The sequence below is a fragment of the Triturus cristatus genome, chromosome 12 (assembly GCF_964204655.1).
Source record: "Triturus cristatus chromosome 12, aTriCri1.1, whole genome shotgun sequence".
In the NCBI taxonomy this organism is placed as follows: Eukaryota; Metazoa; Chordata; class Amphibia; order Caudata; family Salamandridae; genus Triturus; species Triturus cristatus.
Window position 1 is genome coordinate 623,081,338 of NC_140595.1, and position 27,663 is coordinate 623,109,000.

The following is a 27,663-nucleotide window of genomic DNA, read 5'->3' on the forward strand; positions in this document are numbered from 1 at the left end:
AGGGGGCGGGGCTATATGGAGCGAACAAACTCACCGCCCAACCCGGTGCGCTGTAGACACATCTCGAGGAGGCAGCGACCGGTCCACAGCTGAGCAGCCGGCCAAACACCCGAGATCCACAGGCAGCCATGGGGCGGGTCGAGTGGGCCATGTGGGCCAACGAGCAGGCGCTGGCATCCGGGCTCAGTGAGTACCACGGAGCGCCAACTTTAAATTTAGTTTGCTATTCTGTTTTTGGGAGAGGGGAGGAGGGTTGGCAGCAAAGCTTTTCGGGTTGATTAGTTCGATGGACGAGGGGATATGAGATTCTTAAATACTTTTACACGCCCCCTCGGTGGTTGCAATTTCGGTGTGTACCGAAAGAAGAGACATTCGTTTTCTTTCTTCCGAACCTTAGTCTAAAAGCTGAATTTCTTTGGAGATTACTTAACTGTGCTGAATTGCGACAGGGAAAGGATGCGAGGTCGGTAGGAGGCATAACGTAAGCTGTGCACATACATCTCTGAGGGAATCTCCCTACGTGATATTTTAGTGGACGCTTACCAAATGCGCGTTCTTCTGTGACTGCTTGCTTTTTTTTTTTCCTTTTCTTTTTTCTATCTTTAATCCGACACACTGCAACACATCACGGCGCGCCTTTTCCAATCTACACAATTTTCAGTGAAAGACGCCACTTTCCTCAGACTGGTATCCCACACTTATCACATTTTTTAGACATTTCTGCATCAGTAGTTGGGGACCACCGTACCAGCGGTCCAACCGCCTTATTACGGGTACTTCGGTTGGACTTTCAGCAAACCGCCACTACCACCCGTGATCCCTGGCATTGGCATGGTGGTCTTGAGGATGTAATTTGCTTGGTGGTGCCGCTGCGGCACCGCCAAGCATATTATGAGTTTCGTCACTGTCAGCAGTCTCATGACGGTTCTCACACCAAGAAACTGCTTGGGGTGAGGATACTAAGGGGGCCCTACTGGGCCCGCTACTGCCTCAGAACCAAGGGTGCCAGCAGGGGGCACATGTTGTGACCCCTGTGTGCAGTCACTCCCTTTCTTGCACGGCATGGATTAACAGTCCATGCTGTGCAGGAAAGGGCTTTGGCGTTCTCATTGCGGTGCCTCTTTCATAGGCACTGCCGTGGGAACACCAAAGGACTGCCCGCCAGACCACAAGATTAGTCATAATCTGGTGGGTGTGCAGCAGTCGACTTTGGTGGTCCTGGAGCGAGGCGCTGGCGTGGCGGCCCGCTCCAGCACCGCCAAAGTCTTAATCCGGCCCACAGTCTTTACAATTTAGTGCATACCTCGAATGGAACATTCTCGTGAAGAGTTTCAGCAAGACAGACCAAAGCCAGGTATTGACTCTACCCCATTAGGGTAGGATGGCTGCTTCCCTTGTATTATGGTAGGACTGTGCCTTGACCTTTTCTCGATTAGTCAGTTGTCTTCAATATGGTGGACTGCAGTATTCTTCTCTCCAGTTTCAATTACTCATATTTGGTGCACAATGGTTTGCACACGCATATGTCAAATCTTTCCATGTTAAGTTGTGGACAGCAGGTAAAATCATGTCTTTCGGTTTCCAAATCCTCTGAAGTGGCTTTAGAGGTGCCTCAATGCTCTTATTCTCCTCCTTCTTTTGAAGTGCCAATTTGGAACATCTTACAACCTTCCTCCTCAGGAGCTATAAAAATTGAACATCGCATGTATGTTGATGACATTCATATCAGGAGTCCAAACGTTTCGGGCCGTTTAGCCCCACTTAATCACTGCATGCTTGAACGAACCTCAGCCAGGGCCACATTCCAGTCCATCGTGTTTTTTTTTTTTTTTTTTTGTTTTTTTTTTTTTTATGCGTACCTTGCAACCTCAGATTAGACATAGCAATATGCAAATCAGTATTTTTCCTGCTCCAGTAGCAACAATCCAGTTCAAACTGCTAAGCCACGTCCTTTCTGACCTGGAACACAGGCAACCAAATACCGGTTTTGGCCTATTTGGGCCCCTTCAGTCAGGAGCAGCTTAGTTCAAGTGGCACCTTCAACACAAGACCAATTTCTGGGCATATCAGTCGCACTTAGGGCCTCACAATGAAGAATAGAAAAAAGTGATGAATGGGATACTTGAATTAATCTCACCCACTGGCAGGTCTTAATTTGAGCCGGTGTTTTCCGGTGGTCTGCACCAGCTCTTAATTGCCGGCACTTAATTGCGGGAACCTGCACTTATGACAGCTGCCACTTGGTGGCGGCGTTTGTGTAATTTAAAGATGAGCAGATTTTTTTTTTTTTTTTTTTTTTTTTATTCAATATACATTAAAAACAACTAATACCTGCCATTCTTAAAGCTTTGGCGGCCTCAAACTAACTGAATTGTCACACTTGTAGCAGTGTTATGGTTAGTAATTGTGTAAGTACAGTGGCAATGTGTGGTGCAAACTGCGTTTGTGTCCTGAAGAAGGACCAGCACTTTTTTTTAAATACAAATTAAGCACAGCCCACTTGTAATCAATGGGGGGCCACATCCCAGTTTTTTTTTTTTTTTTTATTTGCCCACCATTCCACTTCAGATTAGACCCAGCCATATACAAATCAGCTTTGTTCCTGCTCCAGTAGGAACAGTCTAACCCGAACTGCCAAGCCAGGTCCTCTATGAACAAGAACACAAGCTGCGCAAGATCGGTTTTGGCCTATTTGGCTCTCTTCATCGGGAGCCGCTTGGTTCCAGTGGCACAGTGTACGTGGTACCCACGTCGGATATTACTCATCGCAGTTAGGGCATCACAATGAAGAATACATAGCAGTGATGAAGTGCTTGATTTAATTCCAGCCACTGGTAATTACTTGAGGCTGCATGCCAGGCCATCATTTTTTGACCAGCATGACACTTCAGAATAGACTCAACCATATGCAAACCAATCTTGGTCCAGCTTCAATCGGAACAGCCCGGCCTGAACTGGCAGGCCAGGTCCTCTCTGAACCGTGATACAAGCGACCCAAGACCAGTTTTGGATTATTTGGGCCACTTCCGTCAGAAGAAGCTTGAGATCCATGTCTGGACATACCCATTGGATTTAGGATGTAACAAGGGAAAATAAAAAAACCAATGGATGGAATGCTAGAATTAATCTCAGCCACTGGTAATTAGCTGATCTATATTTTTGCCCACCAGGCCACGTCAGATTAGACCCAGCTATATGCCTATCTTTCCTATTCCAATAGCAACAGTCCAGCCCAAACTGCTAAGCCAGGTCCTCTCCAAAATGGAACACAAGCAACCCAAGCCTCTTTTGAACCTCTCCATTCAGGAGCAGCTTGGTTCTAGTGACACATTGAACACAGGATCTGTGTCTGGCTTACCAGTCTCACTTATGGCATCGCAATCAAGAATACAAAAAAGTGATCAAGTTCAGAGTCCACTCGTCAGGAAAGATGCCAAATGAGCCTAAACACACAGACTGGCACAGTTAAAGCCACAAGCAACCTTTTACACAACAGCAGTCCCTCAAGGTAGACAAATCTTGCAGGCCTCAACAAAAGGTTCCAGACAGTGGTCAAAGTGGGCAGGATTTCAGAGGCAAGATGTGCCCATGGTTTTTTAATTTAAGAAAAACCATTCCCCTACTTGCTGTGAAAAGACAACCATCCAGGGATGGTTAATTCTGACAGCTGAAATGCTTCAGCTGACGTGTAAGGCAGGGAGTCTCCTGTGCTGTGAAACCAAGGGAGGGACAGCCGCTAAACAAGTCTTCTCGCCAGGGTGCTTACATGCCTGAAAGAAATGTAAATGTGTGCAACTGGTTAATCTGCAAATGTAAAGGATGATTGGAAGCCGGTATTGGCTTTAATTGATGGAATCACTTGAAGCTTCCTGGAGACAGATGTATTTTTTTTTTAAGTAGTATTGCAAGGGCGTTATCAGCTGAGCTGTGAAGTGTGTGCTTTGAGAGGACAGTTCTAAAAGAAAATGTGCACGACATACAGTCTGGGTATTACTAAAATCTATATTTTGGAAGCACTTTTTTATCTTAAACCTTTTTTTGCGCATTTTGTAGCAGCCTGTCTTATACTGTGTGTAATGCAAGTTTAAAATAATGACTTGCATATTCACAGTGCTTTCTGTCACAGACTGGATCTTTGTAACACTAAACATACAAAAGTTATTAACAGGTTTTAATTATGTCATGTGTCTCTCTGGTTACACACGCAGACCTCTGCAGTGCATTAACTAAGAGGTGTCATAATGTACAGTAGTGAATTTCCCACAAATTAACTTAACTTGCATAATTTTTTTATTTCAGCTGCGCATTATTTTATATGTAGTTACCTGAAGGTGAAAGAGCAAATAAAGCTTCAGAATATTTAGTTTTTTTCTAGCCACGCTTTTAACCCCGCCCCATGTTCACTCAACCCATCCCCATTGCGTGCAGCATCAGTTTCGTTACTGTTTATTTTTTTCTTTTCTTAAAGCACTTCGACCGGTGGTTACAGATGCCTTACAGGTTCAGATGACACATATGACAGGGGTTTCCTTTGATTGCCAGTGATGCTCACTTTGTGTCATGGTTGCACACCTTATTCCAAGAACACTCAACAGATTCCAGAGGGCAGCAGTAAGTTGGATGCTGCAAACGCCTTGCCACTTATTCTTCTTTTTTTATTTTTTTTTATTAGCAATGTTGTAGAGCAGTGCAGCTCAAAAAATAAAGCTGGCCACATCAAATCGCTTTTTATTTTACTTTCAACCATTCTGAACAACCGGGTAAAAAAAAAAAAATACTTTTGATAAAGCCCACCAGACACTTTAGTTCCGCCCAACTGGCCCTGGCCACTGTCCCACGGACCCACAAGACCAAAAGTGGAGGAATATCCTTCTCCCACCTTTCCACCAAGACAGGCAATCCCTGTCGCCGACTCAATTCAGGAAGGGTCACAAGCCCTGGCTCTTTGACTGAACCAATGCACCCAGACAGATCAGCAACCCCCCCCCGCCTACCACCAAGCACCTTGAGACCCTCATGGGTGAGTCACACTATATAAACCCGTGGTTGATTGATTGACTGATAAAGCGACATAGCTTTTACGTGTGTAAGAGCAGTTTAGTTTTATCAATGTTTTGTTTTTTGTTTGTGTGCATATGGGACATGGCAATCGACAAGGGATGGGAGGGTGAATGGTGGTTGTCACAGGCAAGCAACAATGGGTGGGGGTGGGACCCGGAAAGCAACAAAATTTTGTTAGCAAAATCTTGTGACAGAGCAGACCCTGTCTCAAATGTGACCACAAATGTGTACTGGGCGGCCCAGCTTTGACCTGGCCGCACTCTGCTGGACAGGTTTCTGATGACAGAGCCAGCTGAAGCGTCACTTAAATCGATGGAGCTCTTGTTCTGCCAAATCCTCCACAAAGACCGTGATATCTGGAACGCGCCCCTCTGTCCCCTCCCAGCCAAAACCTTGGAGGATAATCCAAAGTATGGATCGAAGCCCGGAGTCTCCGTATGTTTACATGCCGCCTGCGGAACCCATGTCCTTTTCTCTGCTTTTGATTTAAAATAGGAATCTGGTTATTCAGCCAGATTTGTTTGTTAAATTGAACAATTACTACAACTCCCACAATGCATTAGGTTGATAAATGAAAGCCCCAGATTAGAAGGCGACAAGGGATCGTCTAGTAGAGCGAGCCATCCTGTACACCAGCCAGTGGAACAAAGAGGGTTGGACACTGGTGTCCTTTCTCTCTGGGTGTCAAATATGCAACCTGTATCATCCACCAAGGGTCAATTCTGGGTTAAATCATCAGAAGATCTTTAGAACCTTTGGAGTTCTTCTTCGCTGACCCCTATATCCCATACACTAATATGCTAATGACACTCAGCGGTACCTCGGAGTAGGTAGTATTTGGTGTATGCCAAACCAATGGTTAATGGAAAGGAATGGGTGTTATTCAGGTGCCCGCCTCAAGGCAGCTGTGTGCTGCCCAGCTCTTTCAAGAAGTACAAAAAGCAAATTCATTTAATTCCCATATTCCAGCTGCCTTTGAATCTTATCTTTAATTCTTTCACCATGAGATCCGAACCTGGAACATTTTTTCCCATTTTGCTTCAGTAGCTTTGATTTGAGGGCAAACGTCCGGTTTTAGGGTGACCCAATCATCATACAGCCCGCCAGCCCTGCTCTCACCGCCATCTATACAGGCTGCAAATTACAGCCCCTTGATTGTATGTGAGCTTGCTCCCAGCGGGAGGGGGGTGGGTCTGCTTTTACTCCACTCTTCACTCCTTTTATCTGCTTTCTTTTCTCCTTCTTTTTTTTTTTTTTTTTTTTTTTTTTTTTTTTGCCTGCTTTTTGCCACCTTTCATTCAGCATCTACCCTTTCTCCTCTCTTCCCCTTTCTTTTGTGTTCCATTTCCTCTTAGTGTTTCCTCTCTCCGCCCCGCCCTCTGCTCGGCTAGCATCTACAGAGGAGCATTTTAAAACATTGAAAACAATGCATTTGGTGATACTGCCCAAAGGACATTTCGTTTCAAGACTCCTACATATCCCAACTGCCCGTGCCTAATGCAGGGGTGCCATCTGTCTCATCAGGTCCGTCAACTTGTAATAAGTAGGGTTGTGCAGAATTCGCGGAATTTACTCATAAGTATGCAGAACTACGCAAAGCTATGCATAATTACGCAAAAATGCAAACGTGTCATTTTGCACTATATTTTGGTGGGAAATGCAAACTTTTGTCAATTTCCGATGTGAAGATGCATTTCGCACAAAGAAAATAGTGCAAAAAACAAACGCATCCCAAGCAACAGCTACTCGCATTCTTTGGTTCCCGTTTGTTCATGATAAAGTTTTACTATAAATTACGTGTAATTATGCAAAGTTATGTAAAATTGGGAATTTCATATAACAATTGTCAAATTACCGAAATTATGCAAATTACACTGGTGTAATTTCAATTTTGCCCGGTCTTAGTCATGAGCAAATAGCTATGTTATGACCCTGGAAAAACGTTATTGCTACTACCCCTATCTAAAGTCCGATATGTACTGGTATAGCCTCCCTGCAGACTGGAACCCGTAAATTCTCTGTAATCACTGCTATAGCTTTTAGACCAGGGTGTAACACAGGCCCCTGCAGTGCGGGGCGGGGGGGGCCCAAGTGGCCCCCTCAGCACTGCACTTCAGCCGGGGAGCTCCTGATAGAGTCCGGAGGGGGACCTTCCACGTACCTTGCCAGGGGCCCCCTAAATTATCGTTACACCACTGTTTTAGACCATAATATCTGTCTACCAAGAGGGTTAGCTCGACTCTCTACAGCTTGAGATCGTTAAACCCAACTCGGTCCCTCATGGGGACAGTGAGAAACATCTGGTAACTGTGGCATTCAATAAACAAGTCTGTGAAACTTAAACATTCTAGGTCTTGTAAAAGTACCTCTTTTTAGCCTAAGGTGCCTATATAATTATAAAAAGAGGTACTTTTACAAGAACTAGAATCGATCCTGTTGAAAGCTGCCGACCCGCTGGGGCGCAGGTGGGCTGAAACATGTAGACTTGTTTTCACTAAGTGATGGGAGGGACACAGTATATATCCCGAATACACGTCCACTTTCTTTTTTAACCTTACCCCTATCTAGGTTCTTAATAAATAATTTCGTTCTAGATAGGTAGTTTTAGATTTCCTATTCAGATGCAGATTCCAATTAATCTCTTTGATCAGAGTGATTACCTTCTTTTGGAGGAAAAAGACCTGAAGATGCCGATATCGGCTACTATTACGTCATTGGCAAAATCATATACCACTGACCGAAAATAACTGAGTGTCCCAGAGATTTTTCTAAAAGGGATCTTTCCGGAACATATGAACGCACTCCCTTTTTGTTTTTTTTTTTTTTTTTTTTTTCTTTTTTTTTTTTTTTTTAACATCTAGCTTATTTCAATTGATATCACAATGTTTTTTTTTTTTGGTTTTTTCTAAACCGGGCGCTTACTTTGTGTTCTTTATTTGACAATATTTTCAAACTGATTTTTGCATTCAACTTTGTAGTCGCTCTAAATTTTAGATTCTTTATTTTTACAAACGTGTGGTGTGTTTTTTTTTTTTTTTTTTTTTTTTTTTTTAAGCATTTTGGCACCACTTATGTTGAATTTTGAGACCGTCATAAACCTGAGACTACCTCCGTTCCAGCAGCAGTTTGTTGTATTTTCACATGCACAGCCAATGGTACCATCCCAGGCTTTTCATGTTGTATTTACGACCTTTGACCCTACTGACCATGATGCTGCTGTCCTAGACACAGTGCATCCTTGGACTAAGGATAGGAAGTTGCTTGTGGCTCGCTGCACAAACTTAGAGGCGAGCCACTGACCTCTAACGGGCAGTGCATTTGCTTGCAACGAGTGCTGTCTGCAGCTGACCATCGTCATTGGCCATGCACCATTTTGCCAATGAGGCAGGACTCTCTACCTGAACTGTCGTCTTATTGGTCGATGGTACCAGTTCGCAGCTCACTTCTTCTGGAAATCTGTTTTCCCAGTGGCCCTATGTGGAAAGAAAAGGTCCCAGTAAAAGTTGGGTGGGGTTGAGACTGCATGGTTACAATTAAGCCAGGAAGCCTTCTCATTGGCGTAATAAACTTGCTGCATCCTTTGTGAGTAAACTGTACGGTACATGTTTGAAAAGCAGGCCGAGCCATCCTGGCATTTCATCCTTTTGAAGTAGAAAGTGCTGTTGAGTGTGGTAATGGTAACCGCTCTTTTTTTGCAGCGCTGTGGAGCCCTTACACCTGGGGTCTTCAACCTTTTTTTTTAAAATTAAAAATCAATCGAGATATTAATATAATTAGTGTTGTAATATAGAACTAGATTACATTAATGGGCACCATATTCAAGATGACTAGCATTGATCACCTCAATACTTCAGGCGGGGGTGCCAGCAGCAACTATGGGCGCGGAAGCTGAACACAGGCAGCAGTAACACGAGCAGGAAATGCATTTAAAAAAAAAAAGTCCCCCAAACAGATAAGCAACTAAAACGTAATAATACAGTTCTTAGTCAGACAGTGCTCTGTGGTTGTTAAAGAGGAAGACAAAGGCAGGACTGGCCACTAGCAAGCAAGGATTTTTAAAGGACATTGAAACAAGCAAATGAAAATCCAGGGGGTGGAGTGGGATGGCTTTAAGCCCACAAGAGAAGTATATACTAATGTATACACGAGGTCTCGAATGCTTGACCTAAAAAGGCTTTATCAATTTGGAATGCCTCTCAATGGATAATACATAATGGCAATGCCTCTGGTACCAAGTTCAAAATATTAGTAATGTCTCCTCTGCGCCACCTGATTTATCACTCAAATATCAGCTTTCAATATATTATGAGGTCTGAAAATAAATATTTTTGTCTAGAATACACACCATTAAATTTTGGTCAACCTATATTAATTCAACCCTGCAAAAGCTTCTAAGTTTAGTAGGCTAGGTTGCACACAGGAGAGATACTTCCAGGTAGGTCAAGAGCTACTCGTTGGAGAAGGCTGCCTTCGACAGTGGCATCAAATGCAGTAAACAAATGCCGGTTAACAGCAACCATAAATGATAGATTTTAGCTGGTAGCCATGGCTGGTCGTACTTTACTTCTGGGCCCTGGTTGTGTTGCGGTTCCTCAGGACTCGTTCACTGCTGGGTTAACCCATAAGCCCCTGATGGATATTTTCCAGAGTGGAGACATGACCTGGAACACCATAACTGTGGTGAGGCCCATCTAACTGCGGAAGAGGGAGTAGAGCACCCTTAGCTCCACATGCCCACCAAGAACGTGAATTAACTTACATATATGCCTTAAAGATTGTTTATGTGCACAAAAATGCAAATCCACATATGTGGCTTTACGTGTGGTGCTTTATTTTATTACTCGGTTGTTTCTGTTTAAAGCCATAGCATTATTGCACACTTGAACACATTTCAATGCCATCCCATTTTGTTTTCCTGTCTTGTACACATTTTAGCTAAATTGTTCTGGTAATCATAGCTTCATTCTGAAGTTGGCACACTGAGATGAAAGTAATATTCAGCCCCTCCTGGCGATACATGCATCTCCTCCCAAGGCCTTCTCACACTCGTCCCACAGGAAGAGCCTAGCGCCTGCTCACTTGCACATATCTGTAGGCTTATGTTTTGTCACGTGTTTCTGCATCCATTTGCTTCTATTGAGGAAAAAGTCTATAAATGTAGCACCAAAATGTATAGATTTTAGTATTACATGCTCCAGCTGATCGGCGGCGAAGCGCTGGTCCATTGATTAAGCAATTGCCTTATTTGTGAATGCTTGTTGGCTATTTTAGTATTAATTGCATGTTGACTTTTATGCGCTATTTCGGATGTCTGTGATTTACTTTAGGCACTATAGCATTACATGATGAGCAGAAGGCACTGCTGCATAAGTGAGGCGCAAACCGTATAAATGGTGATTCAATCACTCAAACTAGGAACTAGGGCAATCGTCTGAAGGTGCTGGATCTCCAGGCGCTCATGCGCACCCCACTGATCTGGAGTGCAGTGAACATTATTCCAAACCTAGACTCCTGGAGCCTCTGCATCCCTTTATGCACTAGAACCGACTATGACCAGGAGTGCTCTGCAATGGTGATGCAGAATTATCTAATGTTCATTCCAGAGAAAAGCAAAAAGTTCATTTGAACTTCTGTTATTTACTGTAAGTAGCTGTAAGTTATCAGAGGCTCAACCAGTCTAAACGCAGTGCTTCGTTGCTTCTGGCTCTGTTCGGCGAGTACGTGGCCCGTCAGGGTGGGCTCGACCTCTCCTTTTGAGGTGTGGCGAAGACTGCTTTGCATATGGTTAGTCCTCCTATGTAGGTGGAGCAGACAAGATACATATTGATGGAATGGAATGCTATCTGTATGTGGTCCTGGTGGGTAAAATGACTTTGCTCTTTTCAATACATCCACTGCACACCTTCTAAATGACTCCAAACCCTGACAAGCCTAAGGTACTGTAGCTGTGTGTAGTGCTTGATACCACTGTCTTGGTCTCGAAGCACTGCCTGGGTTGTCAGGTAAGAGGCTACCCTGTTTGTCATTTATGGGGTTTAGAGTGTGGGTTTATAGCGTGTCTTATATTGGAAGCCTCGGCTGACATTCTGATTTATTTGGCTAGCTCATATATTTGATTTGACAACATATAAATCCACTTAAGGCTGATCTCCAGGCTGAATCCGATCCCTTCTCTACAGGAACGAGCAATCTTAATAGTTTTTACAGTGCATCAATGGGAAAGACCAGGCCTGATTCAAAAAAATATCTGTCTCTCTCGCTCTTTCTTTCTCACTCTCTCTAACTCTTTCTATTTTAGGAGACACTGAACTCCTTGCTGGATTCATTCCAGTTATATTGTACTGTGTGCCAAAGGGGGAAGCATTAGGTGACACTGTAAAATATTATTAGGATTACAAACAGGAAGGCAGTGTGTCTTCGGGATATACAGGTTCATTTGAAACTAGAAAGGAGAAAAAAAACAAAACATTACTGTGTATTATAAACCTGCCTCGCGCTTCATACTTTGAAGTGTACCCAGATCGCTGCTCCCTACAGAGGATTTGTTTAATTTGTTCAGTAACTATATAATGAATTGACTTTTGTGGTCTTGCATCCAGCAAGAACAGTGCAGATATTTTCAGTGTTGAAGGCAAAATGCTCTTTTGCCTTTGGATCACTCCTCATCCACAGAAAAAGGCCATTTTGCTGTTATTTGACACAACCAGTACATGGCACCACTAGACTGCTTCCTTTGCTCACCGTATGGAGGCATCAACACTGGTTCCCACAATTAAAGTAAATGGATTGCATGTATCTTTTCGGGTTAAGCCTAGTAGGCGGCGCATGTGCTGCTGTTGAGAAGCATATTGTGGCTTACAATGAACATAAAGAAGATTGAAGCCAACTCATTGGTTGGCTTTCCTTGTCACTCTCATTTGCCTGCTTCTTATTTGTGCCCCAGCTTCTCAACCTTGTATTTGTCCCGCCCATAGACAATTGCCTCTTTAGCGTGTGTGTTTGTCTGGTGTCTGCCTTTGATGTCAGGGAACTACTTTTTTCATTTTTTACGAGCATTCACAGAGTGTATGCGATTTCAAACCATCATCTCCCTGGTGTTCCTCCCCACCTCGTACTGCTGCATCTACCCGTGTGCTTCTCCCCACCTCCCTCCCTGGTGCGCACGCCTTTGTACTTCTCTGTGGGGTGCTTGCTCCCCTGCCCTCCCCGGTGTTGGTTCTGTGCCCCCCGCACCTCTGTGTTGCTGACAATCGTCCCTTGCTTCGCTACCCGTTATACTGCTCCCCGTCCGCTCTAAAAAAAAATATTTTTAAAACTGTTTTGCAGCTTAGGTCGGTAACTATAAAAACAAAAAAAGATGTGTTGTGTGGCTAAAAACCATTAGCAAAGCCAATTGTCACAAAAGTGAGAAGTATTTGCTTTGATCAATGGGTATTTAATGTAGTTTTTGTCTTGTTAACATGATGTGCCTCCTTGTACGGCGTTGTTCATCTACATAGGACTCTGTTCGTTTGCTAAGGACTCCCTCCACCTCTCTATACGCTGGTAGAAAGTCATTGGTCGTTACTGCTACCTTTGACCCGTAGGGTTGCCTATAGAGTTGCTTGCTGTGAGGGACATCTGTCCGAATATCTGGGTTGTATTCCTATTGCCTACCAAAGTAGGGATGCTTTGAAACCGACTACCCCCAAATATTGCGTTGAATGAAAACGAATCATTTTACATTCACATTATAGTCTATACAAAACTCACACTCTTATACGCAATATCCCTTCCCTAAACTCCTAACACAACATCACGGAGCTTCCCACCATGCTCTTTCAGAAGCACTCTAGAAACGCGCCTGTTCATCTAGAGGCCCTCTGAGGAATATATTTTTATTTTTTTAAGTGGAGAGATGTGTTGTATCATAGCAAGAGCATTACACGTCATTGTGCAAATCAACGCTTTTCAACTCTTCAAAAATAGTGTAAATCTTTTCGCACCGCAGAGAAGTTTGTGATTGAAAAGTCGCCCATGCTAACCACTCTTGGTAACGGAAGGATGACGTGTGGAGATGTGGAGATGAGGAGGGTCATTGGGGTGTTTGTGCACATACCTGTGTGTAGCAGTAGAAGGACTTGCGGCCTCTAACTCTTGTTTGTTCTTGTTTTGCAGTTCTACTCACCGGAGGAATCGTGGCCGTTGCAGGACAGTTTAAGAACTGGCAATTCGCGGCCTATGCCATGTATCCTTTATTTCACTGTGCTTGGAATAGTTTGAGAGCACAAGACTAATCCCAATAACCAACAATAGCCCCTGGATTAACAACTAATCTGGGATTTTGGAGTAGTGTCCTACGTGCCCGAAAGCACTTCATTGCCTTGTCATGGGTAGGAAGTCCTATATAAATGCAACTACAAGGGATGTTCTAGATCACATGGTACCCTGGTATTGAGCGGTGTACAAGGACACAGCACCTCACTGGCCTCGTAGGAAATTGAGAAATTCGCCAGTAGCTAGAGCCTCTGTACGTTTTGTCAGATATTTGGCGTCTAATCAGATTTTTCCAGAGGTTGTAAAAGATCTGAAGTTATGTTTGAGTAGCTCTCCCAGTCATTGTTTTTTTCAGTTTGGCCTCAGCCAAGACTTTTTGATTTTACGACAATGATATGTATAGTATACTATACTTCAAAGGGCTTTCAGCCAGGCTTCTTCCTCCATTGGTCTGCTACTGTGCCAATCACACTTGTCTTCCATCCACTACAGCATACAGGATGGGGCAGTAGATCAGCCCTCTTCAGCCATTGGCTAGCTTCTTTGTGAATGACAGGCATTCTACTCTTTCACAAGGAGCACATCCTCACACAAAGTGCCAGCGACTACTATGGCGATTTGTGCTCTTGGGATTAAAAAATACTGTTGCTTTTTATCAAGTATTTTTGTATTCTTGGCAAAGGCCTGGCAGCTCCCTCAAGAGCACAGCTTTACAAATACCATGACAAAACAAGCGTTGAAAAAAACAAATGGCTGGCAGCCCAGGCCAGCCCTGTTGCCATTGCTAGTTCTTGTTTTACACTGCAGACTTTCTAGTTTTGCTCTCTCAATTATAAAAGCGGAATTGAAAGACTATATTAGAGCTTGATTAACAACTCACAATAGGCCCTGATACCATTAGATCCTTGACATCTGAACACCTAGGGAACCCAAGTAACTGGATTCCATAAATATTGGTAAAATACATATTTTATTAAGGGATTTACACCCTTGAGTCTCCTGTCTTCACAGTTCCCAGAGAGTAAATGAAACTTTGTTCCATTTTGTTTTGTCTTTCAATAAGGAAATCTCTTTGACTGTCCTGGTGAAGCATTCCTATTTTATTTGGGAAACTAGTTCTGATTTGTGGTGGGTGGAAGATGTCCAGGTGGGGGAAGGGAGCGTGGTGCAATAATCTGTTGTGGCGTTGTGAAATGACTCCATTGGTCCACCAGTCAACGTTCTGACCTTAACAGGCACGACTTAGAGCTGCTGGAGTGTTCATTTGTCTGCTGGAGTACCCAAGGGGGAAGAGGAAGAAGGGCACTACGATGGAGCGATGGTAAGACTGTCGGCTTTTATAGTAGACGCAGCCTGATTTAGAGTTTGGCGGGTGGGACACTCCATCACAAATGTGACCGATCTTCCGTTCTGCCGTATTAAAAGTGCGTTAACCCAATGTAATTTGTAATACCTCAGGGTAAGGGGCGTAACACAGGCCCCTGCATCCCCTGTGGTACGGGGGCGGGGGCAAGCTGCAGGGGGGCTCCCTCAGCCCAGTACTAAGGTCTTAGAGCTCCGGATTAAATCCAGAGAGGGGGCCCCTCATGTACCTTGCAGGGAGGCCCCCTGAGCTTTCATTATGCCACTGCTCAGGGTGGCGCCATATGTGGCTAAACATGCAGAAATCAGCCTCTTTTCACCTCTTTGGGTTCATGACACTTGAGATGCGTGAACCATTTCACAGCTTATATATGCTGGAGAGGGAAGGGTCATCACCTTTTCCAGTTTATTAGCTTTTGTGTAATAAGGGGAAAATATTGAGTTGATATTTTATGAGCGGGGCTGGGGAAGTAAGTTGATGAATCTTCGTTTTTGCTACCTGCTCACAAGTCCTTTCCCAGTTCAGTGCATTGTGCAACAGTGTGTACTGCTGAAAGCCTGGCCTGATCCGTTTAATGCTGATCCATGCTTTACAATAAATACATTGAAGATTTTGTTCAGTTTTGTAATTCTTGAAATGCAAAAAATTGTCAGAAAAAAACCGAGTGACTATACATAGCATCTTTCCCAAGCAAAACATTTACAAGGAAACTGCAAACTGCATTTCTAAATGAAAACGTAGAAAAGCAGAGGTTTATTCTTCTCATGATGCAAGTCCCAGTAAAGATGGCAGCACATTGTTTCTGCCCCATGCTATAGACCTGTATGCACACATTAGCCCTATACAAGGGAGTGGTGTTGAGCAGCTTTGGGTTAAGGGGGGGGGGGGGGGGGAGTGCAATTGAGCAGCGCAGGGATAAGTGTGCAGACAAGGTCTAGGGGGCAAGTGAGGCAGTGCAGTGTCTAAGGGTGAGCGACATAGGGTCCAAGTCCACCATGAGCAGGGTTGAGAAGACGGCAGTAAAGGGTCGGGGGGGGGGACAGTGCACGGTCCAAGAAGGGAAGACGGAGAGCAGCACAGGGAGCACGGACAGTAGCACCGGAATAGTTGCACAACGTCCAGGGCGGCGGTGGGGGACCCAGTGGGAGAGGTCTGCGGCACTGCAAGCTTCCCTTTTACAGGGTAGGAACATAATCATGAACTTCATTTAGGGGTTACCAGGGGTTGCTCCTGCAACCCCCCCCTTGCGACCCCTGGGACTGCATTTGGGACCCCTGCTCTCGGAGGTGGCAAAATTAGTGCAAAAATCACAGGGGCACCTCATCCTAATAGACATCGGTTGGGGCTCCAATCTCCTTGTTTTTTGTCATTTTTTTTATTACACCTAGTGAATAAGAGTATATTATTCACTATTAGTGTAATAAAAAAAAGAAGTACTGTTAGCTGGAATATAGCCCTCCCTGGCAACTGAGGTAAGTAAAGCATGTTTTTAAATGTGTGTTGTGTGTAAGCGTGCAGGTGTGTGTTTATGTGAGTGTGATTGTATGTTAATGTGTAAACCTGCATGTGTGTGAGTGAATGTGGGGTGTGATGTCACTTTCGCTGCCTTTGGCCGAACTGGCGTTCATGAACATAATGGTATCAATAGTGCAACCTGCCCTTCCCCTTCGGTGCCAGCACAGAGGGTTAGGAAACCATAGCTCAGGCGCAAGTGATACAGGGGGTCTGCCTGCCGGTGACGTGCTCGTGACATGGGCAGGGTTCTGCCAGGCAGTGCGGATTCTCTTCACATGTCTTACTGCACAACTGGGGGTGCAGGTGAGTTGTGCAGGGTGGGAGGAGGGCCACAAGGAGGAGCCTCCTGCTAAGATGAATTAATCTGCTGGAAGGTGATACAGGCATAATATTGTATAGCTACAACTCTGATGTATGCACCGTCGAAGCAGCTATGAGGGATGAGGAGCGGTGATAGACCTGACTGCTCCAACCAGCGGACGGGCGTGGAAGTACACAGCAAGTCATTTGGGCAATAATGGGGCAGAACACAACTCGAGTAAGAGTACAGGTACGGGGGGGGGGTGCTAGCAAGCATTTTAACAGCAGTGTCCTATGTGTGTGCGGCACCACTGTAACTATCGCACGCAGCTTAAAAAAAACTAAGTTTTTGCGTTGGGTGATAGCTTCATTACAATTGCAAGACTGCAGAGCAGCCATTTGCTTAAAGTGGATCGTGTGCCTCTACGTAACAAACAGATGTTTTAAGGCGTGGGCAATTACCAAGGGCCCCCAGCTTCCAAAGGTCCCCTGGGAAAGTGAACTTTTCCCTATTTTACTTGTCTGTCTCTATCTCAGCCTTTAACATATGATTCAATGTTGTTTGTCCCCCGACTTCCTTCGGACGACACTGGTAACAAATGGTCAATGCCCCATCCATGAATTGCAATGGAAGCATATCTTTGGCAATTTAAGGGTATGTCATGGAACGCAAGAAATTTGTGATCAATATACCACCTACTTCCTGCTGACTAATCCATTTCTTAAAAAATACACACTCAAAAATTACTGCCCTGTGGCACTGTTTTTGCCAAAATGTTGAAGTAGTTGAATGTCATGCACTGACAACTAACACAACATACAGTGTATTTGTAGAGGGCACATTCACCGTCGGTACCTAGACGCTGAATAACGGATACTTTTTGTTACCCAACTCAGTGGTACTCCTTTTATCGACCTCAAATGAATGGAAGACTGAGTGGACCCACTGGGATTTGAACCTGTGACCATGAGGGCAAACACAGGTGCCTACAGTGTACGCCTTAGTCCAGTAAGCCAGCAGAACAACTTGTTCAATTGTGCTAATGTCCTTACTTTCAAAATGTCTCCAGAGCAAAAAAGAGGGCACTTGATACCAAATTGGTGAAGCAGTGAACTGGGGTAATCTGACCAATATCATAAGCAAAAACAACCTGCCTCACATGGCAAGCTAACTCACGGATATCTAATTTAAAATCCCATTGAAAGTCGCAATTGAGGCTTGTGACAATCGCAAGGCTCAGTTGCAACTCCATAGCGCCTTAGATTTTCACTTGGATATATTCTTGAGTTGGCTAGCCATCTGAGTTTGTTTTGCTTATGATGTAAGTCTAACTTTCAAAATGGCCAGTGCCGTGCTGTACAGGTCTGCTTGTACCCAGAGTCCTTTTAACTTCCACTGTATGCAAAATAAAATACAAACCAAAGTGGCCGCTACACTGGGGTGATGTGGTCTTGTGGGAATTTTGTCAACTTCCATCACCAGGCCTGAAGTCGAATGCCAGCCTCTTTGCCTTTTGATACTATTTGTAAGCAGTCCAAATTTTAGTAGATGAAGGTATTGATTTCTGTGGAATATCTATTTGTTGTCCTGGTTGCACGTTCATAAAGTAGTCCATCAACCTCCTCTCCTTCCAATGTGCCTAAATTTCAACATTACCTAAAGAGACCTATATGAACATGTGCATATACTACATAGCACTAGCATAAGTCACTATGCTGAATGGCATGATCCACAGGACAAGATTACATGAAATCACAATTGCGTCAGGTGTTGGAGCTGGGACTCCAAATCCTGCAACTGTCACACGATGAAACCAAATCTGATTTCCCTTCTTTCAGCAGCAGGCTCAATTAATTTCCTGAATTCCTTGGTGGTTCTGTATTCTGAAAGAGGGCAGCTGATGTTCCCTGTAACTATTTTACAAATGTAATGTTCTTAATTTCTTTTCCCCAACAGTGGCCAAAAGTGCATGACCATCGTGGTGAAAGCTTTTGGACCTATCACTAGGAACTACTACGTCCGTGCCATCCTGCATGCCTGGTGAGTTATTTCCCTTTCCAAATATATTTATACATATTTTTGTAGAAAGAAGTTCACTCATAGGAAGTATAATGAAGAAAGTTTGACTCCCATTTGCTGAAAGAACTGGCCAGTCAATCAAACGTGATGCTGATTTTTGTAACTAGCCACGCTGTGAATGCCCATGATAGTTTGTTGTACTAAATTCATCATTCCATTCAGCACTTGTTCAAATTCTGTCCATTTCAGTTGGCAGAAGGGTACCATCTCCATGGGCGTCCGCAACGCAAGGGGGGAGGTGTTTTTTTTTCACTTGCCCCTTTAAAAAAAAATCAAGATGGTGCAGTGTAAGGTCAGCTTCACTGCAGCATCATGGCCCCCTGAGTACATTTCTGCAGACGCCCATGACCATCTCCTCTCCTATGAGACATGACTAAACTTCACTGGTAGGTTGGTGTTCACGTGTTGTCATTAGAAAACCACAGCCCTATTCTGACAGCACCTGCAGAGAGCCTGAGGCTCCAATGGGCATTACATTGCACCCTTCAAGAGGGAAATTCCTTTGGGTTGCATCCAAGCTACTGCTGCTGTTTTGGTGGCAGCTTCCAGCGAGCGCCCAGGTTCTCTTGTGCACCAAGTCTGCAGCAGCACCAGCGTAAGCCGACTGTCTCGCTCTCCTTTCTATAGCGCTCTGTTTACTGGTCCAGCAGGCAGTAATTGTACCACTCTAAGCGGTTATTCCCATCTGGTCAACCACCACTCTGTGTTGGAAAAGAAAAAAAGCTACTTACCTGAAACAATAGTTTTGCAGCACGAGACTTTTCTAAATTCACGTGATATGCATTAATTCACTGTCTAGTGGTTGGATTTGGAAAATCATGTTAAAAACATCTTTTTATTTTGGGGCATTAACCAAAGTTTTCAGACTAACAGTGGCATCAACTGCACGCCAAATGCCCAACTTGTGTCCGCCATGCTCATATTCTATTTTTGTCCATACGATTTGGTAATTTCCTCCAGAACGTGAGTAGAAAGCATTGGCCATAATTGGTAAGATTCTGGAGCTTGCACAGATGAGTTTGAGCAAACTAGCCAATTAGTTAAAATTTATACGAACACTGTAATTATGAAGAGTACAGAGATTGATGTAAAATTAAAGGGAAAAATGACCTGGAATTTCTTCAGATGTACATTCTCCTTCTGGGTGTTTGACACTACACTTTTTAAACTACAAAATCCCTGACTGGTGTTCACCAAACTGAAAGTCAATTGGTTTCCAGGAGGCTGCTCACACTGCGCTGGAATTAGTTAAAATGTAGTAAAGGGAATTAAAAAATCGCATTATAGAGTGTCTATAGAAGTCACTTTTTGAACACTTTTGTAACATTGACTTCTCCAGAAAACACAAAAAGCTGAAAGTCCAGCACTACGCATCAAATTAGGCATCTACCTGAAAACCCACTCAAACAGAAGTGCCCTTAAAGTTGGTTAAAATGTTCCAGCCGTTAACAAATGTAAAATAACTCCTTTTAGCTATCATTCAGGTTTACACAAAATGAACAAAGACTTATTTGGGGGGAGTATCTGAAAAACATGACATGCGTATTCCTCAAAAAGCTGCTAGTAGTATCTCTTATCATACAGAGTAGGCAAAGAAGCAGATATAAAGCATAGTTCATTTACTATGAGGAACACCTGAAACTGAAGTCAAATTAATGTATGTTGACACAACCAATGCCCACGTGTTGTAATCAATGCACATTTCTTGGGGCAGCTGTACACATGTCCATCAAATGCACATTCCGGCCAACAAATGTACTCATACAAGCGAAACAATCCTAAAAGAAGCCATATTTATTCAGAAATAATAAATGTTTGCATCTGAGTTCCACCAAACGAATGTGGAAAGAATAGTTATGTGAGCTGATTAACTCCATACTGTGACCTACATAAGTTTTCTTAGTAAATGTCACTTACTGTAAACATGACACTTAATTCATTACAAAAAACGCTTTATTTGAGAATTAAGGTTAAAATGGGTGCAATGCACAAGGCCAAAGTACTGAAATGCATCAGTTATGGGGTGTTTAAAAAACAAATGGCATAATCGTGCTACACAAATACCATAACCTGATCTGAACATAACAATCACCTATACACCAGCGCTAAACACAGAAAATGTTGGGGTTAGATGTTGTCACGGGTTCTGGAAATATGATGAAAAAGAGGCCAACGGAAAAGTGGGATGGTAATAATAAGGACCAGATGTCATATATTTAGAATTTCAAGTTTGACTTTGAAGTACAGCTGAAGGCATTTTATAATTTAGTGCAAAAAAGGACGTATCGGAGAACTATAGCATATCCTTTTAGAACAATTACAAGACATTAAATCAACCATGCCATGATGGCAAGGGGATAAAATATTTCTGTAGTTTGAGTAGTCTCCCTTAATCTGGCTGCACGTGACTCTCATTGATGCTCGTCCCAGATATATTCCATTTATGCTGTTCTTTTTGTTTTCCTTTTTAGTTTGGCAGTGCCTGGAGGATTTTTACTCGCCACAGTGCTTGGCACGGTTTGCCTTGGCATCGCAAGCCTCATCTACCTACTGGTAAGCAGCAGTCCTTGAGCTTTTTCTACTAAGGTCTGGCATTTAGGGAAAAATGGGTAGTGGGCAACCACATACTTTAATCTATTCAGATGCTGCCTGTGCTGGATGGCCAGTGGGAACAATTACACCTCCCTCAAACTCAAGACTGACGTGACCGAGGTCACAGTATTTGGAAAACCCGCCATCTGGTCATCCAATTGGTGGCCTGACTCTTACAGCGCTTCTCCAACACCTTTTTCCAGGGCTCAAAATCTCAGCATAATGTTTGATGACCAACCTATCTGCGAGGCAGCTATCATTAAGCTTACTTTCACCTACTTTTTTTTATGCCTCAAGTCATAAGAACAATCCCTCCACTGTTGCCTAGCTCTTCCAGAAATGCCCTAGGTCAGGCAGTCGTAGTCTCCATGGTGGAGATCTTCTTTCCTTTGGACTGCCTAGGTATCTCCTTCAGGAACTGAAATTCATTCACATTGCACCTGCCCACCTTTATCCTGGAATTGAGCAATAAATCACTAATCTCAGCTCATTTTTCTACTCTTCACTGGTTATAGCTAGGGAAATGCGATCTTGCTAAGGCCTAGTATTTGTGTCACAAGGCCCTATACGTGCTCCCCGCTGGCAATTACGTGGCTGCTCTTTTCTCTCTGTATATCCCTACTCTCCCCCTCTGTTTCAGTTCTTCTCACTGTGTTCACATCTCTAAATTGAACAAATGTTGCACTGGCAGGCACTCCTTTTCTGTTGTCCGCTCCAAAGCCTGGAATGATTTCCCTCTTTCTATTCAAGCAGGAAAAAAAATCTTCGATTTCTGAAAATGCCTAAACACTCGACTGTTTTTATTGTAGAGTCTGTTTCTGTGTGATCCGGTTCTTCTGTAGCTCTAGGATACCTTCTATTTTGGTATTTACGTGCTCTAAAAAGTAAAAAATCAGTCTATCAATACCTTAGGATACTCAGCAGAAACTGCTGTGTGCCGCGGAGGTCCTAGTGAGCCCCTCCCTCGCTAGTATCTGCTTCTGTGCCATGCCTTCAATGGCCAGCCCTACACTATTGTCTTCAGTGCCTTGAAACCAGATTTTTTTGAGGCACAGTTTGGGAAGGGCCAGCTGCAAGTTACAAAAGGTCAATCACTGAATTTATCACTTTCATTGATGTAAGTGCTCACAGATAAGATACGGTGCTCTTGATGGAAGTCTGCAATGCATTCAGGACCAATGAGGGTGACTTAAACAGTCATTCAGGTGAGAGAAGCTTGTTTCAAGGTTGCTAATTTAGACCCTCGGGTAGCGATCTCCTGAACGGTCAGTGCTTACGAAGGTCAATAGGGTGCTGGTCCATGCCAAGCAAGGCCGTTATGTACATGACTCCGATTCAGCCCATTTGTCCCTTGTGTGGCATTATCTCCTGAAAATCTCTAGGTTTGCCGCAACTCTGAGGCACCAACCTTTGGCATAATCTCACACTTGTATACAGGTATTTGTCAATAAACACAAAAGAAGTAGGTTGCCTGGACCAGTAAATTGTGCAAAGAAATCGTGGTGAGATCTGAATTTTAATGCTGTAGTTCAGGTGTGATTTAAGAGGAGGCCATCCTTAATGGAAGAGGATGCCTCGCACACATTGTCATGCTTCATCATAGGCATCCTCTCCCCACCCTGGTAAGATGATACTACTAGGGTGGACTCACCCTCCGAGAAGACTTGTGATAGGAGGGAGTTCTTACATAAAACTTACAGGACAAAAATCGGGATCCAGTTCTATTAAAAATACCTTGAGGTTCCTCGGTTATCACCTTTTATTAGTGAGGACCTCAGGAACGTTAAATTACTACGTTGATGGAATCTTGTCTCTTAGTCCATCCCTTAATAAGTCAACCTGTTTCTACGCATGCACAGAGCCTAAGAAGTCTGGGGCATTCGTCAGGGCTGTCTGATCCCTATGATAGCTCTACCCGGTGTTCCCTGTATCTATTACGGGCTAAAGTGGGGTAGTCCACCTAAGGTAAACCCAAGTGAATCCTACCTGGGATATTCTTATACACAAATAATCATGCACCCTATATTTTAGGGGATACCAGAGACTCGGTCAAACGAGGGGTGGTGGCCTTCATAGTCACGCATTCATCAAAAAGCATGCCACGCCAGAGCACCTACGTCCGTCCGCTCCCTGCCGGTTGGTACAGGTATTTGTCACCTTTTTAATGCTTTAAACCAAGGTAGATTGTGTGGGTGAATACAATAACTCAGGGTTCTGTTTCCTGACAAATGTGATCTGAGCATATATAGGCTGCAGGCACATTTTGACTAAACAACCAACGCCAACACAATTGCAATTCCTTACAATAGCATAGACACCTATGAATACCCAGGCAGTAACTGGGTGCTACTGCTACCCTCACACTCCCTAGTGAGAAACTGGTAATTCCATACTGTTCTGCGAGCTCTAGCCAGTGTGTCAGAGCAATCCATAACAAGGTTGGGTGAGTTAAAGTAGAATGTAAGGACACAACAAATCAAAGTGCATAAATAAAAAACATGTATTCCCTTTGAAGATTGTATTTATCAGTAGTGAAGTAGAAACGCCCCAAAGTAGCCTTTACAAATACAAAGTGGCTACTTTTTTGTCCTCTTACCTTGTGTGTTTAATTATGTTGAACATTTGGTAAAGTCTAATTGTGCACTTTTGTTCTGTGTAAACATAAAGGCGCATTGGTAACACTAAAAAACAAGCATTATCAAAGCCAATAGGTATGGCCTTGACAAGCATGTAGTGGTTTGGTACTTTGTTTTTGCGCACCTATGCAATGAGCAAAAACATATAATGCACATACAAATAAAGGAGTAGCCCGGGGAACACCAGCCCTGACACTGAAGTGTACTCCTTTACAGGTGGCCAATGGCAGAAGTAGATGGTGGGCTGACCTAAATCCCCAGGTGGATGGATGTATTTTGATTATGTCCTTTTCTGAGAAAAGACCAGGCTGGCGAGTAAAGCTGTCTTTAGGCTAAACCTTAAAAAAAATATGAAACCCAACACCATGGAGGTCCATCTGACACATAGGCCTGATTACGATGAGGCTTGGAAAGCCCCCGACCACAGGTCAGAGGCTTTCCTAACCTCATTGCGGTTTAATTTCCGACTGCCGCATTACAATGCGTGCGGTCGAAACTGAAACCGGCCGGTATTTCCAGCTGGCATCCGGCGGGCTCAAGGAGCCTGTTGGCCAGTTGGAGACCGGCATGTAATCCCAATGGACGGTGTTTCTGCCGTTGGGATTATGATGGTCGGTTTCCGAAAGGCTTTCCCTGCAAGGCTTTCTAACATGGAAGCCTGTTGGAAAGTGAGTTTGGGGGCCTCTTGCAGGGCCCCCTTCTCCCTGTGGCCTCCAGTTGGGGGCTGAGGGGGCACCTATGGTGCCCCCTGTTAATCCCTGCACCATAGCGGCAGGCACCTTGAGGTAGCTGCCACACAGTGCGGGAATTAACAGAATCTCCCATTTCTCAATGCAAGCTTGTGCCCTGGCCAGTTTACGGCTACAGCACAAACTCCCATTGAGAAACTGGAGTATGCAACCGCACCATGTGCGGTCGCATTGTGATTGCGGTGTCGGGACTGCCAGCCATAGGTCAGTCGGTCCCAAGACCGCGACGGTGTTTGTCGGCGGCAACTCCGACCAACATCGTAATCAAGCCCATAGTGCCTTCTTTATGAGAATGAGATTTCTTAAACAATTGCAGGTACTAGTCGGAGAGCTCTCAAATAAAACCAGTCACTTCATTGAAATGTGACGCCTGTGTTAATTCCTTCTGGATTAGTAATACTCACAAAATGTCCCTGGAGTGAGTTCTTTAAATGGCAGGTGGAGAGCTTCTGCTTTCTAGGCCAGTGGCAGGGTTTGACACTAATCAGCAATGCACTTTTCCCACGATGCCAAACAGTGCCAGAGTAAACAACTCCCACTACCTCTTGCAAACTTGAAACACTTCTACAGCTGCGACTGCTGAACCAATCCCAGCTACTCACACTTGTCACCATCATGGACTATGTTGACTACCACCATTGTGCATATTAAACTTTCTGGGGGGGGGGGGTCAGAAATGAATTTGGCCTCCATTTTAATACCTTCCTTGGTCACACTGCTGAGTCAGCAAAATGGATAGAAGTGTTGCAACAACTGGCAAGAGAGTCCGCGATGGAAAGATCTGAGGAATAAAGTGGCTTTAATCTCCACTTCAGAGACTGTGTGAGACTCCTGAGATGTCGAAGTGAACAGAATAGAGTTTCCACTTTTCAAAAGCAGCAGTGGGTGATTTTTGAGAAAGTGGGGACTCTTGAGACCAGTCGAAGATACCCTGGGAATGCATGGAATGAACCCATGATGCAATCAGGACAGAAAAGTATAAAATAGTATAACTGCATCAGGGACTGGCTAACAAAAATGTGGACACATCATGGCATTGAGACATGGAGTTCAGTTGTGTGTTGTGCTTGCTCTACTCTCCACCGGACGTTGCACACCAGATGGAATGCCCCAAGTTAGCATCACTTTGTTGTTAGTGTTCCGTCGGTGAAACACCCCTGTTTTGTGTGTGCTTCACAGCATTGTTTAGACTGATGGCCAGTTGTTTCATTCTGACCCTTACTTTTCCGTCTTCTCTGCTTTAGGCTGCCATCTGTGGAGAGGAGTGGCGGCCCTTGGAAGCCCGTAAGCAGGCAAAGCCACGGGCAGCTGAGACCATCAAGTGTCCGCCAAAAGATCCACCGCCACGACCACACCCAGATGCCAGGAAGAAGCAAGTGGATGAAGTCCCTATTGGTGGAGGGCGGGACAATTCCGTCATGGTCACGGATGATGTGTAGAACTCACATGGGAATGTGAAGGACGCTGAACCCACTCCCTAAGACCCCTACCATCTGGTGTTGCATATCCTGGGGATTGATACATCAATGACTATTCGCTGATCTCTGAACCCAGCATTGGCAGCATTGAATGGAATGGATGGGGAAGTAGCGGGTTAAGTGATTGTTTGCAATTGGGACGTGCTTTATCAATCACTGCTCCACACATGCCTGTGCTTACTTTTCTTCAAGAGTGTCTTTTGGTAGGTACCTCGCAGAAATCCCATGACACTCGCCAGTGGGTTTAGTCCACCCTGACTACTTTCAGCTTAGTTTGTCTGCAACAGATTGTGGTCTAAAGGTCTGTATCTCTATGGCATTTGTTTATCTAGGTGCTATTTTCTGGTACATGATGATCAAACATTTAGTTTTTAATGTACTCCATTCAGGAACTCCTCATCCGATTCCCTGTGCGCCTTATTCCTACGCTATTTACAGCAAAATAATGTTACATGTATAAGACACCGGCTCTGAGATTTTCAATAAAGAAGCAAAAAACAAGCCAATCAAGGTTCTCTATTAGTAAACAGGCTTTTGACAGCTCGTTATGTTAGCATGTCGGATGCATATCTGGGCATCGCTTGTAGGCCAAAACGTTTAACTCTCACTGGATCGCTCTGATCTTCTTAAATATTCTTTCAGTGCTTGATAGTTGTCCTTTGCATCACAAGAAGCATGGCCTTGTTTGCAACGTTTTACCCATTGTTTTTTTTCTTCTGGGGGCATTGAAAAATGACTAGAAATATTTTAAACAAATGCACAGAACCCTTACAAATGAATAGCCAGTGGCGGCTCCTCCACTAAGGCGGAAGAGCATCTCCCCACTGCTTTTTGCAGTGTAAAAAAAAAGGAAAAATTAACTGATAATAACTTGAGGTTATTTTTATTTGTTTTCCCCAATGATGTGACTTTGTGGGACGGGGCTGCTCTCAGAGCGGGGGGGGGGTTGCACATCCTATGTGAGCATGAGTGGTTGGCCGGCCCTCTTGGCCGCTCAAAACAGTAATGTGCACATACAGTGTTCTCCATGCAGGCTGCAGTACAGCCTGGGTAGAGAACATGCCCAGCCCTTAGCTGAGCACCGTGTCACGGCACTCAGACCAATCACACTACTGCATTGCAGGATTGTGATTGGCTGCAGGGATCCCCGGAACTCTGGTACTTCCTGTTCCCCCAAGAAGCCAGGAAGAGGACGTAGGAGAAGCAGCAGCCAGCCAACTGGCTGAGAGTTGTGGTTTTTTTTTTTTTTTTGTAAAGCAATTCTTCCCCCCCCCCCCCCCCCCCCCCCCACCCACCCCACTGCTGCTTTCAGGTAGCCGCCGCTGTGAATAGTGCTTTGCAGATTTAGCCTCCTATCACCTAGCAGTCATGCCCGACTAGGAAGAATACTTCTGTATTGCATGTAGTATGCTGGTGCTCAGTGCCTTCCTAAAAGGGAGTAAGCTGGATCAGTCGCATACCCATAAGAATTGAAGGGTAGTGGTCTTCTACTGAAACATTTTATTGCTTGCTCTATCCCTTTCATTTTTATAAGCTCTCACAACATTTTGCCGCTTGTGCACAGTTCTCTGGCTGGCTCACACATTTGTAGCCGGTTCTAGTATGCCGGTGCGGTCCCATGGACAGCCTTGTG

General features: G+C 44.3%; 1 protein-coding gene across 1 annotated transcript; it reads left to right on the forward strand.

Moving 5' to 3' along the window:
• On the forward strand, positions 1-26,536 carry LOC146776427 (cytochrome b-245 light chain-like). The gene is made up of 6 exons (XM_085639662.1): positions 1-186; positions 13,219-13,288; positions 14,564-14,638; positions 18,453-18,536; positions 21,047-21,128; positions 25,797-26,536. The coding sequence occupies exons 1-6, from the start codon at positions 129-131 to the stop codon at positions 25,989-25,991; spliced, it is 564 nt and encodes a 187-aa protein (XP_085495788.1). The 5' UTR covers positions 1-128; the 3' UTR covers positions 25,992-26,536.
• Positions 26,537-27,663: the final 1,127 nt, after the last annotated feature.

What these genes read in the sequence shown, in the direction of transcription:
- LOC146776427 (XM_085639662.1), top strand. Translation starts at nt 129, where the DNA reads ATGGGGCGGGTCGAGTGGGCCATGTGGGCCAACGAGCAGGCGCTGGCA. An exon ending in GGCACTACGATGGAGCGATG is followed by an intron (nt 14,639 to 18,452) that starts GTAAGACTGTCG and finishes TTTCCCCAACAG; the next exon opens with TGGCCAAAAGTGCATGACCA. An exon ending in CGTGCCATCCTGCATGCCTG is followed by an intron (nt 18,537 to 21,046) that starts GTGAGTTATTTC and finishes TTTCCTTTTTAG; the next exon opens with TTTGGCAGTGCCTGGAGGAT.